The 17,854-nt window shown below is 40.4% G+C and overlaps 1 protein-coding gene across 1 annotated transcript in view; it reads right to left on the bottom strand.

Moving 5' to 3' along the window:
• scara5 (scavenger receptor class A, member 5 (putative)) overlaps positions 1-17,612 on the bottom strand; it is a 42,922-nt gene extending 25,310 nt beyond the window's left edge. Inside the window, exons 1-3 of the mRNA XM_020587579.1 lie at positions 17,363-17,612; positions 14,369-14,486; positions 11,265-11,393 (exon numbers count right to left, since the gene is read on the bottom strand). Coding sequence (XP_020443235.1) covers positions 11,265-11,393; positions 14,369-14,480 — 241 coding nt within the window. The 5' untranslated portion in view covers positions 14,481-14,486; positions 17,363-17,612. The remainder of the gene's footprint in view (positions 1-11,264; positions 11,394-14,368; positions 14,487-17,362) is intronic.
• Between the last annotated feature and the right edge of the window lie 242 nt (positions 17,613-17,854).

The following is a 17,854-nucleotide window of genomic DNA, read 5'->3' as shown; positions in this document are numbered from 1 at the left end:
TGAGGTTAACATACTGCTCATCTTAGTTCGGGTATAATGACACTCCTTTAGTCTTTTCTCTCCTCTTGCCTAATGAGAAAAAGCTCCTTAGTTTCACGTTGAAAGCCTGTTGCATGGTAACAGTTCGATAGCCTGGGAGATATTTTGAAACCTAAACCTCAGCGTTACGCCATGACGACATCCCCTCTCTTCGTAGAACAGCAGGGACCAATGTGTGCTCAAAACCTCAGATGGAGAAAAAAGGATTACTTGGGAAACAAGAGGAAGCAGATAATTCCCTTCACATATGCTCTTTGACACACTGGTGTCCTTAACAGCCTGAGATTACACACACAGACACAAACACACTCTCTAAATGTTTCTGTTCCCATGTATCTAGGAGAATAATAAAATATGTGTGTGCCACAGACGCCGCCAAGAAATGTCAACATGACCTCAGAGCAGGAGAAACACTGCAAACAAATCTAAATTCCCGCTCATTATGTGTGTTAGGTTTATTCCTAATGATCTGAAAAACCAAATACACTGAAATCTCTCCACTACACAGGGTGCCTAATCGCTAAATAATAGTCTGTCAGCTGCAGTGTTTCTTCAGATGAACATACACTAATTTAAGCTCAACCAGAACCTGATAGCACAGAGTTTCTTAGCAGCACTGCTGCTTGAGAAGGGAGAAGAACCCCAAAAAACACCTGGCTAGGTTTCTGAATGTTGACACTTTGGAAATATACAGTTTCCTCCACTGCAACAAACTACACATCAATACGACATTTCTATCGGACAATCTAATTTACAGATGGTGCAGCGTCACAGAGATTAGTGTTAATGCAATGGTTTCCAAACGTTGTGACATTTGGTGTGGTTTTGCTCATTTAAAGGTGCTGATTTACATTTGTGAACCACAGGCTATTTGGGGGCTGTGGATTCTCACAGCTCAGAACAACTGTGCTATTAGAGCAAAGATATATAAACGTACTAATCAAATCTTGTTGCCAGAACACATTTGAACAGATTTTCCGCCAAGTGTGTCACTATGCTCCTTCGTTTCCCTGCCTCGAGGAATCATCCATCAGGATTAAAAACTGCTCTACACTAACTGATTTTTGTTTAACTGCTGCTCTGTTAACAAGGAGAGCTCTGTATATACTGTACAATCAACCAAACCACAGAGGTCACCATCAGGTAACTGGATGGATAAAAAAATCCTTTTCTATTCACAGACTCTGAAAGCAGTAATAAGGAATCGTTTTAGTCAAATGCGAGCAGCGCAAACATGTTGCAAACAGCACCGGCAGACTGACAACCATTTAAGTCAGTGTGGCAACCAAGCAGTTGCTTAATTACACATCCAGCAGGTATGAAGCACCAGAGGAATGTAAGTCCAATATTCCCTCTCATTTACCTCCGATTACCACTACTCCTCAGGGAAATATTTGGCTCTTCAGCTGCTAAATGTTTGCACCTCGTTTGCAGTCATCCACTCTTACAATGGCAGACTGCTGCAGAGTTACAGCTGGATAGAAGAGTCTTTAAGGTGAGTGTTTTCTAACATCAGGCATGGACAACGAGAAATAGACTGAAAGATGAGATGTATGCCTGACAAACCCATTTCAACTTCTCATAAACTAGATTAGCTCTGTGGGATGGGAAAAATCACCTCTTGCCATTTCCATCTCCCTCCTGTTCATTCCTCTCTATTTCACACACAGGCACAAAAACACAAACATTACTACTGATAATTCCCAAATTTACAGCTTGATGATCTGTGAATTGTTCAGTGGAGACACAGAGGAGGATACTTGATCCATTCATGTATCACATGTTGTTTCCTGGTGGAGCAGGCCAGGCCAACAGCTGGGCCTCAACTGTGTAATGTGAATGGATTCGGTATTATTGGTTCACTTCACACATGGTCTTAATATATAAGCTTGCAGTGAATTCACATTATTTGCCGCATTTTCTGCATTAGACATACTGAGAAAGCACTTTAAGTAAACAAAGACCTCATTACCTATAAAGTCTGAGCTAAAGCAGAGTACTTGACATAATTTAGTAAATTTAATGGACTAATGTGTGGATGTAGTGAAAGGGCTAAGATGAAACCTTTACCAAATGTGTAAAAACAGTGTCTAGACAAATAGATTTTCAACTCCACGCACTGTTGGACTCACAGTCACAGTGGGAAATAGAAACTAGTGGCGTATCCAGATTCCCACTTGTGACGATGCCAGGAGAGCGTGGCCTTATACTGACAGTGCATGATGTGTGCTGACATACATCATGCACTGTCAATGCATGTTTTGGTCTTTTGTCACTAGACCTCTGTGAAGGAGTCCGACATGTCTGATAGATTTGAGCCTCTGCCGGCCTCCTCTGATGTTAAACCCACCCACCGCCACACAGTCACCTAAAAAAAATAAAAAATAAAAAATAAACCAGCCTGACTGATAGCTAGAGGGTGTTGACATCTTGTCACAAACCTCCAGCCCAAACTGAGTAACAACAAAAATCCAAACAAACAGTTCTTGCATGTCACGTCCAGTGGTTAGTCTGGGACTTCGAAACAAAGCAGGATCCAGATGGTACAACTCTAAGAATTGAGGCATTTTTAGCTGTGCTTTGTTTTGTCCGAGATGTTAATTAAACATGTTTACTGTAGTTTATGCCGACACAATCCCACATAATGCACTGTTTAGTCCTGTTTGAGTAACATCTGTTGGAAAATAGTGTCATAGTAAATAAAAAACAGCTATAAAAACTATATCTATTATTTGTTTTACCGATTTACTGTTTGACTTCAGCAAGAATGAATGAGCTTGAGGTTGAGAAACACAGACGGAGTAGGTCAGCGGAGTGGAGACAGAATAGAACGCTGTTGGTTTTGGCCTTTTCATGTGATTTGGTGACGGTAACAAAAATATGAAATATCGCCATCCTCATCTTTTAAGTTAGGCAACTAAAATCCTTTTTTATGGTTATGGTAAAAAAAAAAAATTAAAAAGTCATGTCTGTAACAGGTTTGTGACACAAACTCTCTCACAAGAAAGTTGGATTGTTTTTGTTGTACTTTTATGCTGGTTATTGCTTTGTAGCATCTCACTGTTGTGGGAAATGTGCTGTATGTGTTTTGGAAAATAAGAAAGACCCTACTCTGCTATATATAAACTACTACAAACAACCGGCACTGAACAATGGCACTGCATTTCATTATGAACATAACGCCTATGTAGGATGGACTGAAAAAATATTACTTGTCTTACAACTTTACTTATTAGACTTACATCCGCAAACCATGTGATGTTAGTCTAATAAACAAATGTAATTCCATGCAGGGTCCATAACTGACCAGCCGGAGATGACAATGATCTGACCTGGGAGAACAACAGCAACCTGGAGCAATGATAAAACAGCTGCTTCTCAATTGGAAATAGGGAATTTACCATGTGTTGCAATGGACACACACCAGCTCTGTCACATTATGATGGCATCCATGTCTCCTCTAGTAACAATGTCAGATGTAGAGTCCACATCTGTCACAAAACTATGTTTTGCATGTGTTTGCCTGTGAGTGAGAGAGCAGTCACCTTCAACCAGAGAGAAACAGACCAGCATCTTCCCTGACTTTGAGGGGATGCCAGCAGCAGGAAGGAGGGAAGGAAATAAAGAAGAAAGTCTTTTTGAGTTAAGAGCGGTGCAGCGGTGAATGAGAATGAAATTACAACCTGCCCTCCTTAGCATCACATCAAAAGGCCACGATTAGGTAAATGTAAATAGAGACTACTAAAGATTACGTTCACATCCAGAGTCACGCTCAATTACCACCAGCTGCCTTAAAGATGAAATGTGTATGAGATAAAGCTTAGATTAGATCACTGCAGCAGTAAACAAAAAAGGTGACACAGAAAAGAAAAAGCAGAAGAACAGAAAACAAAAAGGCTGGGTAATGTGGCTGAAATCAATATCACAATATTCATTGATTTTTTACCGCTTAGTCCCTGAACGGGGTCACGGGGGCGGGGGGTTTGCATAATAACAACCACACACACACACACACTCCTATGGGCAATTTAGAGACACCAATCAACCTAAGCTGCATGTCTTTGGACTGTGGGAGGAAGCCGGAGCACCCGGAGAAAACCCACGCAAGCACGGGGAGAACATGCAAACTCCACACAGAAAGGTCCCGGGTGGGGCCCGAACCCAGAACCTTCTCGCTGTGCGGCAACAGTGCTAACCACTGTGTCACTGTGTTATGGATATACAGTATATTAATAATAATATGGCAAATATATGCAAAATTAGACCTACAATAATGAAAATGATCTTTAGCACTAGCCTCAGCTTGTGATTCTTGTATGTGTATTACATACAGTCAAGCCACAGAGATAATCTTTCCTGAATGTGCAAAATTTAGGCTTGCTGACCGTTTTAAGTTTTTATGAACTGACATATCATGATTCTAGTGAGACAGTTACTCAGCTGGAAACACAGACTGTGTTACTGAATTTGAATAAAAAGGTACAAAAACAACACATTTTAACTGCAGACGCTGACATGCAGGCAGGAAACATCACAGCTCAGTTATGACTGTGTTTGTGCTTCTTGCTCAAACCTGCGTCACAGTCCTGTTTGCTTTGAATCTGAACCAGCTCGAAGGAAACAGGCTTGTAAGCAAACCAAATAAAACAATCACACCATCGGACACTACAATACCTTGCATCTTGCAAATAGCTCCAACAGTTCAGCTGCAGCGAAAGAATGTGCTCTGATTGTTTGTTTTAACTGTACGTCTGGACTGGGAACATGAGGGAGAAATGTCAAATGTATTAAATAAGGTATGACTGGAGAAACAAAGTAAAGTATCTGTTCTCCTCAGGCTCTGGGTTTAGTGTTCTTAAGGCCAATCGGACTGGCTGACTGTGGTGTTCTTTCTCAGCACAGGGCATCCAAACCAAACAGCTCAGTCAAAAGGTCTTCAAGAAAGAGTTTAAAGCTATACTTATTAATATTTCTACTAACACTAAAACAAATGAGAGGGGGGAGAATGAGGTCTGGTCCAATTAGCCTTGACATGTTAATGACCTGTGTTTGACTGTCTGAACGAGGGTGTCTGCTGACATTTTGGACTTCACTTGTAGAGGACAGAAGGACTAACATTTCCCTCTTTAGTGACTATGTGTATAATGCACTCCTACTGGGAATGCTGGACTGTCTCCAGAGTCTTTTTGTCAGAAAGCACCAAGACCTGAGAACAGAAACTCATTAGAAAAGGCTTTATATTCTCAGAGTCAAGTCACTGGCCCTGGGACAGCTGTGTGAGTGTATAGAGTCTCTACGTGCATGTGTGCAGTTAGATTTGAGGTTTGTGGGTTTGCTATGCTCATGCTATGTTATGCACGTCTGTGTTTGTGTATCTCTGGGACTGTGTGTGTTTAATTTCATGTTTTATGTGTTTTTCCAGTATTTGCATTTATGAATACAATATAGTGTATGTTTATGTTCATATTTCTATGCTTACTTTTGGATGTGATTGTATTTATCATGTGCTTATGTGCCTGAATGAATGATTTAGTACAAATGTACATATACTGTACAAGATTAACTGTGTTTTATGCGTCTCTGAATTTGTGTTAGTGCAGTCATAACTGCACTTATCAGCATATAAGAGGTTTTATGTGAGTTTGTGTTTTTACATGTATATGAACATTAATAAGTATGAGTATCGGTATATACTACAGCATGTGTGTGTCTCTTTTGGCACGTGCGCTCGGCCTCTGATAGAGGCGTTACTTTCCTACGGGTGACATGTTTGGCAAAGAAATTTCTTACTCATGTTGAATATAAACAGATCAAGAACAGAAACACCTCATCTTCAGCCGTGTTTTCACAAGGGTGTGGTTTAAGACATTTAAAGTTGCTCTTTAAAGTTGTTGGGAGCGGCACTTTATGGTGTCAGATTTAGCATCTGAAAGCTTTTCTAAAGGCAAACTTAGCCAGACACATATGGTCTACATTCAAGATAGGTTTTTATCTTGTTTAATGTAGTGCAAGAGGGTGTGTTTTTTCCAATAACCTCAAAGGAGTTGGAGTAATTCAGAGCTTGTGGCTGTGTAAAATTAGCCTGTCTTTGTTTTTCTAATGGTCAGATATGCTGATGAACTCCGCCTTGCCAGTGTCCCACAGACCCAATTTTAACTAGATTGTCTATGGGAGAGAAAAAGTGCTCTCCAGCAAAAATTGCTTCTGAGGGTCAGGAAATGTGAAAATGTGAGCACATTAAGCAGTTAACCTATTTATTTTATTCTGTAATACTGTCCTTTATCACAGGAAGAAACAAAGTATTACCAGTGGACAAACATAGTAATTAAAACATACAGGCCTACATAGTATCCTCCCAAGTAAAAGTAAAAACAGTCAGTCCAAGAGTAAATGAACAGTTTCTTTAAAATCAGTGACTTTCCATTGTGTTTTGGTTAGCCATGCTGCTAACGTAGCCTACTCTATATTAGCACCAATTTCTACCACCAGTACATCGGCACTGATAGATTAAACAAAACAAAAAACAACACACAACATTTATCATCCAATAGTGTACTAACAAAAATGCATCACATGTACGGTGCATTTGTAATTGTGGCCCAAATTCAGAAGTGAATTTCTTCCTGTGGGCGTCCACATGCCGACCTTTCCGTGTACAGGACTGGTCAACACGGCACCTTTGCCAGATAATGTCACCGTCTGGTGCAGCAAAAGTTGAACCAGACCCAACTTGTTCATCGCATGGGGCTGCATCATTTTGCCAGAGCCTCCCACGGTGATGGTGCCCGCTGCGGTGAACGCAATCCCCCATGGAAATGAATAGAGAGGGCTGCGTTTTTTCACAGCTTTGAAACAGTCTGAATGTGGGTTTAGTCTCAGACAGCTAAGGTGCTAGTTCCCACTGATTGTGGGAAAGAAAAACTAAAAAATCAACACTCACAACAGCTGTAATAAACAGACTACCTACATACAGCATAATGCTACAACATGGACAGTGGAGGAGTAAAAGATTCCTTTATTATTTTTTGGTCACAGATCAGACAAACTGTAACAACGTCAGTTATGTAAACTGCTGTGACACTGTCGCTTAAAAAAAAGTTTAACTGAAACCAAGTGCTGGTGAAAGAATAATAAACTGAATAATCTCCTGTCATCTGAGCTATAATAGAATTTTAGCTGAAGCAGGAAATGTTGATGTAAAACAAAAATAATTATGGTTAACAAATGCATGAGCAAACTCAGTTACTACAAAGGCCTGAGACCAAAATAAACAAGAGCAGTTTCAGTGCCCTGTGCAGAATACTCACTTCTGCTTGTTCAGAATATGCCAGTTGCATACAGAGTCACTGTTGTCAGAGAATTTCATGGCTTACAAGAAGAATAACAAACCCAACATCATGTTTTCCAGCAATTAACTTGCTGAGGAAAAGAGTACAACCATGCCAAACATGACTCAGTTCCACCGTCACACAGGACCAACAACATTCTACAGGTGTGTGTTAAAACTAGTCTGTCTTTTGTGGATATCTTGTAGAAATGGCATAAATTGCTGATAAACTACAGTAATATTACTCACAGAATCAAAATACACCAATACTTCAATATTCTGCATGGTGACAGACCAAAGGCCACATCCTGCTTATGAACAGTGAGATAAAAAGTGTAAATCCTCCTTAAAGCTCCTGTCCCAAACACCCAGGCAGTTATCAGTCCAGGCTCCACATGTGAATCCATATATGGGCCACTGTCTAGTGATTTGACGTGTTTATCGGGTGTTTCTCACAGCCTATTACTGTGAAAACTGATTCCAGATGTAGCTCTGGAAAAAATGCAACAAAAACATTCTAGCCCTTCACAAATTGAAAGAGGGATTTTCCAAGCATCTATACTTATGATATGTAAAAACTAAATGCTGAAAAATAAAGGATATAATCATTATTCCATACACTGTTATTGCACATAAGGTCCCATATAGATATGAACACACTGCAACAATTCAGTTGTGAAATGCAGCTTAAAAGAGGTAGAGTGAGAATGAAGAGTGAGCGGTGTTAGCGTGAATTAAGCAGTGAATCAGAGAAGTAAACCTTTTCTGATTGGTTGCGTTCTATAAACGTGGCCATACATTACTTCCTTATAACCCTGCGGGAAGGATTTTGTGTCGAGTAGCCTGGACGTACACAAAACGCTGCTTTTTGTTCTGTTGTGCCGTCACTGCTCTCCACCTTGTGTGCGTGGCTAAGCCCTGCACAGACACACAGCAGCAGTTCAGCATCCTGCAGCAAACGGAGGCACGAGAGACTAAATGGGGAAACATTCTGCTCCAATGTATTGCAAAACTAATGAGGAGAAGTGGAAAACACACTTTTGCACGTCATCATGGAGACAGCCTTGACATAAGTGGAGTGGGGTGCAGGGTGATGTCCAAGTGGACTTCCCCGGACATTTGCCATCCTCACCTTTCCACACACACAGCCTATCTGTGCAGACAATGTCAGGACTTCACTTCATGTCTGAAAGCGAGATAACTAGCTTGCTACTTTTGGAGTGAGGACTGAAAAAAAAATCTCTTTTTAAATAGTTTTGTTTAATCAGTAAGACTGTGTTTTTATGACTTTATGTAACGTGCACATCTACTTTTGAACCTCAGAGAAGACAGTCCCTTGCGCACCCCCAGTGATCTTTTGATCACCCAGTAATGTTTTATAGTCTCTTTTCTGCAAACACATGTATTTTAATACACTGGACCCTTATAGAAGTTAGGGACTTCCTAGAACACACGCTGTTCTGCTGATGATTTTCTTGGCATTAATGTTACTGGAGCGACAACAGACAAGCGGCAGCTTTAGACAAAGCTCTGCAGCTGGTTTGTTTTTAGTTCAATTATCAGAAGTGAAATGAACCAATCAAGTGCAACCAAAAGGAGGGGTGTTTTCATGCAATACAGCCAGACACAGTATCTGGGTATAAGACACTGAGCTCTCTGTTGGCAAATTCAACATCTCTTTCATTGTGGAACCTAACACATCACAAGTTTCAGTCTCAGCTGTGTTTTTGGAAAGATGATCTTGAATACTGAATGAATTATGTATGAGTGTAAATAATGAATACATTTTAAAGAGATATTTACACAGACACAGATTTTCTTCCTGTCCTACAGTTTTTCATTCCAATCTAAACCTAAAATAACTGTCACTGGTTTGCAGAACCACAAAGGCCCCGTTAAAATGCATGAATCAAAATGAATTTGAAAATTAATTCAGCTACTCTTAGAAAACATTCAGCAAAGCTTCTAAATTAAGATTTTTATTGGTTAAATAGACTGATTAAATTATCACTGGCAGATGATTTTCTCTAGTGAACACTGCATATAAAATAAATATGGACTTATCAGCAATGGATAAACCAATCCAGCATCACTCCCACACACTAAGAAAAAGACCAAGACTGTTACTGAGAAAAGACATCAAGATAAAGGTACATTTGCTTGACTAATTTTGATACTTTTCAGTACACCAACTTCAGTATGCCACCTAGTATCACTCTTGTGATTTTGCTGCCTTTTAAGATTAAATGTCATACATCATACAGTATATATATTGTCAGCTGACAATGATATATGATGTAAGGAAACAGCTACAGTTAATAAAATCAGCAAAGGACCACAAGCACTGACCAAACCCTGCCTACAAATTCCAGGCTCATGAGAGGTCAAGAGAAAACCTGTTACATTGAGTCTGTATGTGTAAATGGAGTACAGGGTTTCTGGGAAGCACAGTATTCAAAAGATGTAAATCTTGACACCATTTCAGCGAGCCAGCATGCTAGGTTGTGTGGATGTAATGCAAAAACAGACAAAGCATTTTAAGTGAGAGCCGTCCTCTTGAGCTGTGTCAGCCAAAGCAAGTGACTACAAAGACAAAAGTTCCACTAGCAGGCGCCTCTGGGATGATAAATGTCTGGTTTCTGGCTCAAGTACATTCAAGCAGCCACAGACACTGTGTATCATGGGAACTGAATATGTGACCTTTTAGTTGCAGAGCAATCCCTCTGCTGCCACAGACCTTCCTAATCAGTCATGTAAGCTCTCTCCTCTCTGCATGGAGATATGCTTTTGTAGACATAATGGGCTGATAAGGCCCCTTATAATGAACGGAGCAGGCATCGTCCTCTGCCTTTTTATTTAGCCATCTGTTCCTGTTTATCACTCTACCCTCCTTCACTTGTCCAAAACAAAGATTTAGGATTAGCTTCGCTGACACAGAGAATATTACATTATATTCTGATGTCATGTCCATGATCCTACTAGCAAAGAAGTGCAACTATGTTTGAACGCACAAGAGACGCTGGGAGCCATGAAGCTGTGAGAAGGCCAAAAGGGAAACATAAGAGCTGGAAAAAAGTCAAAGTCAAGTGAGAACTCCAACAAAAAGCAAATGTGGATAACACATAGCTGAATGTGTGTTCACATCGGAAAACTGGCAGCCGCTGTGAGTGTGTTTCTGCGTGTGCTTGCGTCACACGAATGTGAGTGTGCATGTAGTGAAGGGGCCTCCTGTGCAGCTACACTGGAGCCACTTAGCTTTTGGATGGCCAGCATTTAATCTGAGAGAGGCTGGTTGAAAAGCCCAGTTTGATTGCTTTTTTTTAAACAACCTCATCTACAAAGCCTTAAATAACCAAATGCAAAGTGGTTCCAAACTGAACTACATCTCAGTGCCTGGGAATACACACAACAGTCATGACTATTTAATAGCACCAGCTGTGTGGTTACAGCAGGAGTGGGTGGCTGAAACAGAGGAGGCCTCGAAATGGAATTATGATCAGTGAGAGCAGTTCATTACCTCCGCCTAGGGGGTTATGTTTTTGGTTCTGTGTGTGTGTGTGTGTGTGTGTGTGTGTGTGTTGGTTAGCAGGATTACAGACAAACAGCTGTATGGAGAAACTGGTGTGGACCAATCCTAGAAGTGAATAGATTTTGGCTGAAAAAGGTCAAAGATCAAGGTCACAAAAAATAATGGAAAAAAAAACGGAATCTCTAAAATGTCACTGAATGCTTCAACTTACTTGTTTTGTCATTTTTATTCATAGCAAGCATGTGATGGAAAGCAATATGCAGAGATCATCAACAAATATGAATGTTCATAAAAATAAAAATCATAATTTATCAGCATTGTTCACTGGCTAACTCAAATTAGTGCGAGTAGATTAGAATTTGATCCCACCTGCCAGGCAGAGTCCAAAGATGGTGAGAAGAACGAGGATGTAGAGGGACACAATGGCATACTTGATGGCCGAGAGGGAGTTCAGGTGAGCGCAGCACTGATCCTGCTTCCTGCGGCGCTTTGTGGAACCTGATGAAAATATCAGAATCAAAAAAGTCTAAATACAGTAAATATTGTTAAGTTAGAATAATACAGCAATTAAAAAAAAATTACATAAATACATAATCAGCAACATTGGATACATTCTTGTTTACTGGTTTTAAAATGGTCATACTTGCATTATGACAAATATAATTTAGTTGAGAAACTACTGAATGTGTTTATTTCCCTATTTGATTGCACATTTTCCTATCCTGAATCACACTATTTGGCCATTCACCCCATTCGCACTCACACATTCACACACCAGAGACATCACCGGGAGCAACTGGGGGTTCAGTGTCTTGCTCAAGGACACTTCGACATGTGAACTGGACAAGCCGGGAATCAAACCACTAACCTTCCAGTAGGAGACGGCCTGCTCTACCTCCCGAGCCACAGCCGCCACACAAGTTACATAGATATAGTGTACTCATAAAACGGAGTTACAAAAACAAACAACACACTGACTGAGGCGCTATTTCTATAACTCATGTCACCACTAAACACTCCTCTCAGGGTCAAACAGATGCTTGACAATTTGTCTTGATAAAACTGCCACAGGACAGTTTATGTTTGATGAATGTGTTTTTTCCCTTTGTGTGTGTATATGTGTCTGCACTTTGGCAGGAGACAGGGATTAGGATGTGGAACATTCCCTTCAGGTCAAAAGGATAAAATTATTCCATAATATTATTCTGGAGACATATCCTGGAATAGGAATGAGATATTATTTACAAATAATCGTCCTCAACATTGTGAAAGAAATAAATGTCCATTTTGCTGACAGAGGTGGCAGAGATCCCTCACTGAAGTAAAGTAGCATAACATTAGCAAAATATTATTCCTGCACTGTACCCAAACATTAGGGGGTAACAACCTACTACAAGATAATATAACTGACTTTCTATTTACCTGGGATATTATGAGGTTACAGTGAAATTCCAGCTTCCTGTGAACAGTCATGATATTGGCCTGAGCCGGACCTTTTAATACAAACAAATTCTGCAGCATGGCCTCCAACAGCATGGTTTCATTTGGACTAAGACAGCCTGTCAATGGACACTGGTGGATTATTGCTGATGCACACACACACACACACTTGACTTCACTTCCCCTCTGTGATGAAGAACACACACTCCGCTGGCGTAGGACAAACACAGCTGGCTCAGATGTATGTGTGTGTCACATGGCTGGAATGTACAGAAACAGACATGGCACTCCAAGTTAGCCTGTCTCTTCAGTACGTCTCATGCTGGACTTCAGAATACACTTTAAAAAGGAGGAAACAAAACAACGACTCACCATACAAACACCTAGAGTGGAAAATAGAACCAGCACTCTCTAGATTAAGGGAGAAACGGTCACCTACTTTTCTGTCTTCTGATGTTTTTGCTTCCAGGCATGAACATTTTTATGACTTTATAAGATTGTTTATATTTGCTATTGTTTCATGAGTTAGATGAGAAGATTTATACCACCATCATGGCAAACTGGAGCCAGTGTGACAGTTAGCTTAGCATTAAGACCAGAACTGGAGTGAAAGAGCTAACATAGCTCTCCCTACATGTGGTTTTACAAACAGCTTAACTATTTAATTCAAGTAACATTTCATCTGTGACAATTAGTGAGCTTTAGCATTGTTGGAAGAGGCGTTTCTGAACTTTGGGGATTGCCAGGCTAGTTGTTTCCCCCCGTTCACAGTCTTTATACTGAGCTAAGCTAAGCTAAGCTAATTGCCTCCTGGCTCTAGCTTTGTACTTAATGCACATTTATAATCTACTTATCTAATTCTGGTAAAAATTAACACAGTTTCACCACTAAAAACTTTCTTGCATGGTAGCTGAGGGTTCAGTAATACTATACTTTAAATTACTGCTTTTTACAGTTTTGTGTGTACTGCTGCAGGTCTATAAAACCCAAATGTTTCTATAATTTCCACATAACATCACAGCAAAAATGCTACCTAATGAAAATTAGAAGACAAACTTTTCAAAGATGTTATTGGTGCTTTGGAGCTTTTCCAATTTACATCAGAGAAACAGATCAATGTCAATATTTATTCACGAGTAATTGTAAAAACATTTGGAAATCACATTATTGCACCACTGTCTGTTCCCTTTCAATCATGTCTGTCTTGGGATAGTATTGTCAACATCCTGGATGAAGAGACAGTGCATTTAATAAACAGATTAGTCAGGGAATAGTAAACCTACAGGGTTATTTTGTTAGAAAACTTGGAGGTCCAACAGTACATTCTGACCCATTTTGACACATATTCTGAGTATATCTGGTTGTTTTTGGCACAGTTAGTGTGCTTATAAGGACAGGGCACTGTTGTTTTAACTTCAGCTTTCCGGGTCAAATACATGTGGTGCTTGGCAAGTGTCACAGATTCCATATAGCAGGTGATGGTGACATTATATGTGTGCACACAGTTTCCCAGTGGTTTCCCAAACAAAGGTGCTATGTGCATATATTTATACATTGATGTATAAAAGCCAAATTAATTGTAACATGCTGTTGTAATTGCTTACACAAGTGAGAGCATGGTAGAAAGACTTGATAACACCTCATGTTAGTGTGTGTTGCAACAGAGGTCATGACCCATATGCTCTTTAGAACTTTTGTTCCAAGATTAAATTTGTTTTTTATCCATAGTTTACAAAGTTTTAACCCTTAATGCACACCCGGCTCATATAGTTTATAGTTTGCTCTCGCTCTAATGTAAACAGGACAGGAGATGGCACAAGACGAGGATGAACACTGGTGTTGTCTTTCCCAGATGGGAATCCTCCATGAGGGACAAATGTTTCCAGAATGACACAGAAGTTGCACCTTTTCTGCTGGACAGGTAATTCAGCCTTACAGGTAAAGTTAACCTAAATTGTTGGAACATGAAAACATAATACCAGAGTGAAAGTCTGTGACAAATAATCTGCTCTACGTCAAACATTCCTTCTTACTTTCATCACAAAGGTTGAGTTTGGACAAGTTGTGTCCATCGCAGGCCTCTTCATACATGGAGCCGTTCTCTCTCTCTTCATATGTACTCAGATACATGGCCTTGTTCTCCATCTCCTCCTATGGAAGAGAAGAGATACACATCATCCACAAAAAAAAAAGACACAAGCATGCTGAAATACTACAGTATATAAAAAATAAAGATTTCACATTTGTATTTGCTCTGTCTCGGTACAATACGACTGTGAGAAATGAAAACTATAAAGGTGCAGGTCAGAAATTTCATCATTTCAATTACTTGCTACAGCTCAGACAAAGACGTGGAAATAATTTCCTAAACCTCATGTTGTTGTTTGATCACATCTTCTCCAAAGAGATCTCTGAAGGTCAACATTCTGACGTTAAGATTACAGCAAGTTAGAAATGCTGTGACAGAGTTATTGCTGGGGACTGCATTATAGCAGTGGAGTCCTCACAGGTATAGACATTCAAATGTGTATGTCTACATTGCCGCCCTCTAGTGCTGTGACCAGCTGTGAGAGCTCTGACGGTCTCTGCAGCACTTGTCAAGTAAGACAAACGCACACACACACACATACTGTACAAAGATGTAGGCCCAAAATCAACAAACGGAAGGAAATACTTGTGGTGTGAGGACACAGAGGATTGTTGCTGTCTTTACACCAGTGTCAAGAGATTTGTTTCCTCCACCAGCAGTTAGACAGGGGTTGTGATTTTGCCCCATTCCATCAGTCTGGTTGCCTTTTAGGAGGATATTTTGGAAAAACTATGAATGAACTGGCCAGGAGGAGTGTGTGGAGGTGGCTGTGGCTTCTTCAAACAATACTGTGGTACTAAAGCTGCACTACAGGTGTAGGGTTCCCACGCTGCACTTGATGCAAACCAAATATGAACAAAGTGAAAGGGAACACAGAACAAATAGATGGAACAAAACCCCCGGCAGCAGACCTGAGAGTATTTGACAAAGTCGTTAGAAATCACTCAGTCTGGACTTTCTCATTACCGAAGAGGACAGGGGATGTCAGGCTGACATTTAGACTGCTGGGCAGCAACTATTAGAGCTGCTAGGAGATCCCACTAAACTCCCTGTACCCCTACATGTGTGTGTGGGTGAGTTCTAAATACACTGGGTTTAGTAGGATATAATGCTCTTTTAATCAAACACTCAGTTGGACTCTGTGCAGTGCCATCAGAGGATGGTGGGAAATAAAAGCAGCCACTTTACAGAGAGTAATCGCTGTCTGTGCTACAACTGTGGACAAAATAACAGAAACATCACATGACATTTAGGAAAAAATTCAAATAAGAAAACCACATCTAGACAGGTTGTCACACAGATGAATAGCTCTGATTTAAAGGGATAGTACAATGAAAACATAAAAACAACTGAACTCCACTGTACATTTCCCAAAACATTTTCCAGGAAACACTACCTGCCTACAGAACTGTTATTTCCATGCCCAAATATTCACATGCCGAAGCATTAAACTAGTGGTAATAATACTTTACTTTGTCTCAATCAGTCTGTCTTTCTCCTTCATCCACATTTGCGTCCAATTAAATAACCAAGAAGCCTTTAATACATAATACTATATCCCCTCAGACCTCCTCTACAACCAAAGCTAATCTGACCAAACCCTAATGGGAAGTGGGTTCTGATCTCTTCATCTCTCAGATGACTGGAGGCTTTCCTTCTCACTACAAACAATTCAAGATGCAGCATGACAACAAGCCAAGAAAAAAGCAAAGCTGCACTACAGGCGGGCCTCGCATCTCATTGAGGGAGCCAAACCTTGGGGTCTTGCAGCTGGTTTGGGGAACAAATATACATAAGCACACATCTGAAGCTAAAGAACACTCAGATACATCTTTTCTTCTGGGATGATTTCATGAAAACAAATGTTTTGCTAAGAAAAGACCCTGCAACAGCTCCACACAGATTCTTCAGGTTGAATCAATGCCACAGAAAATGCACAGAGAGGCAGAGAGTGATGGCTTGCTGAACTGAGAGAGACTGGATCTTTACTCAGCAAAGAAGAAAACAATTATCTGGTAACGGTCCACAAAATCTGCTGCCAACTGAGCATCCGATTGTCTGCGAGGTCAAAGGGAAGCAGCACGTGTGGTCTCTGCTGCCTGTACAGCTATTGGAAGTATCTGAAGATGTAACAGCGACAGAGCCAGCAGTAAAAGCACAATGCTAGCGGAGTAAATAGTAAAAAAAACTGTCTCAAAAGGTTGTAAAGTAGTGAAGTTAATGTAGGCTCAAAGACTCATTAATTTAACAATTAAATACCATTAAAAATAAAAACCTCAATTCTTGAGGTGCATTTTCCAATAAAAGCTGACAGGTTGGTTTTATGATCTCTAAACTCTGAAGGGGGGTTAGTTAAAGCATCATCCCTCTGTTTATACACAGGAAAACATCCATGCCATTGCTCAGTCATCCTTGTGCAACATAAACCCATTGTGCTAGCTAAATTAAAGGCACTGATGCTTCATTCATGATCGCTGACACACAAAGCTACAATTTTCTGCAGATCAGTTCCATTAAAATGTGCATTTCCTGTCATTTTGTACTGGAGCATACCTGCATAATAAACAACACACAGTATATACTGGAAAACAGTCTATGAAATAAATCATGTGGTGTTTTTACAGTGCCACAGCATTTTTGAGATGCTGAACACAACACTCAACACATAAGGACATTAATCACTAAGCTTTCACCAAGTCTCTGTGCAAAGAATTTGCTGACACACATGACAGCTCCCTAGTATATTCAAACTGTATATTTCTGAAAGGGTAAAACAGGTGGCAGAGGGTTAACTGGGAGTTAAAATAGGTGCAGTCACTTCACACACACACAAAAAGATGATTTAAGCATTTTTACAAAACAAGTTTCAATACTTTGTCAAGCACAGGTAAAAAAAAAAAAATAGCCTAAGTAGTAAAAGCAGCTTTATCTCTTTTACCTTATCAGCTGTCAAATGTAAAGAAATCACAGCTTCTCGTTTCTCATAATTTCTCACAAAAAGTTGCGTCCTGACGCGGTAACGCCAGGTTTCTCTTCGTCCAGTCCGTCGGCTGTCAGCGTCATTAAGCGGACGTTACATCGGACAGACAGTAACACACTGCAGCGTGCACGCTCCCCACACAGCCAGCCAGCACCTCTGCACTGAGGAACAAGCGCTGACATTTGGAAAGATATACCTACAACATCGTCACGTGACCACCACCAAACTCCAGCTGCTCTGCTCGCTGAGCTACTGATGAAGAAGAGAGGTGACAAAAGTTTACTCCACCGCGGCACACTTCCGCCATCTGTCGGTTGGAACTGGTAACTGAACTGAATACTTGGAGTCAGGACTGAGTTTTCATATTGTAATAGAGTACCACACATCCCTAAAGAGGATCATACCTTTTCCACCGCCTAACGTGAACCGCCGCATGACAGCAGTGCACAG

The sequence above is a fragment of the Monopterus albus genome, unplaced genomic scaffold, assembly GCF_001952655.1.
Source record: "Monopterus albus unplaced genomic scaffold, M_albus_1.0 scaffold463.1, whole genome shotgun sequence".
Taxonomy (NCBI): Eukaryota; Metazoa; Chordata; class Actinopteri; order Synbranchiformes; family Synbranchidae; genus Monopterus; species Monopterus albus.
The sequence above is the reverse complement of the archived record's forward strand: the minus strand, read 5'-3'. Positions and strand labels throughout refer to the sequence as shown.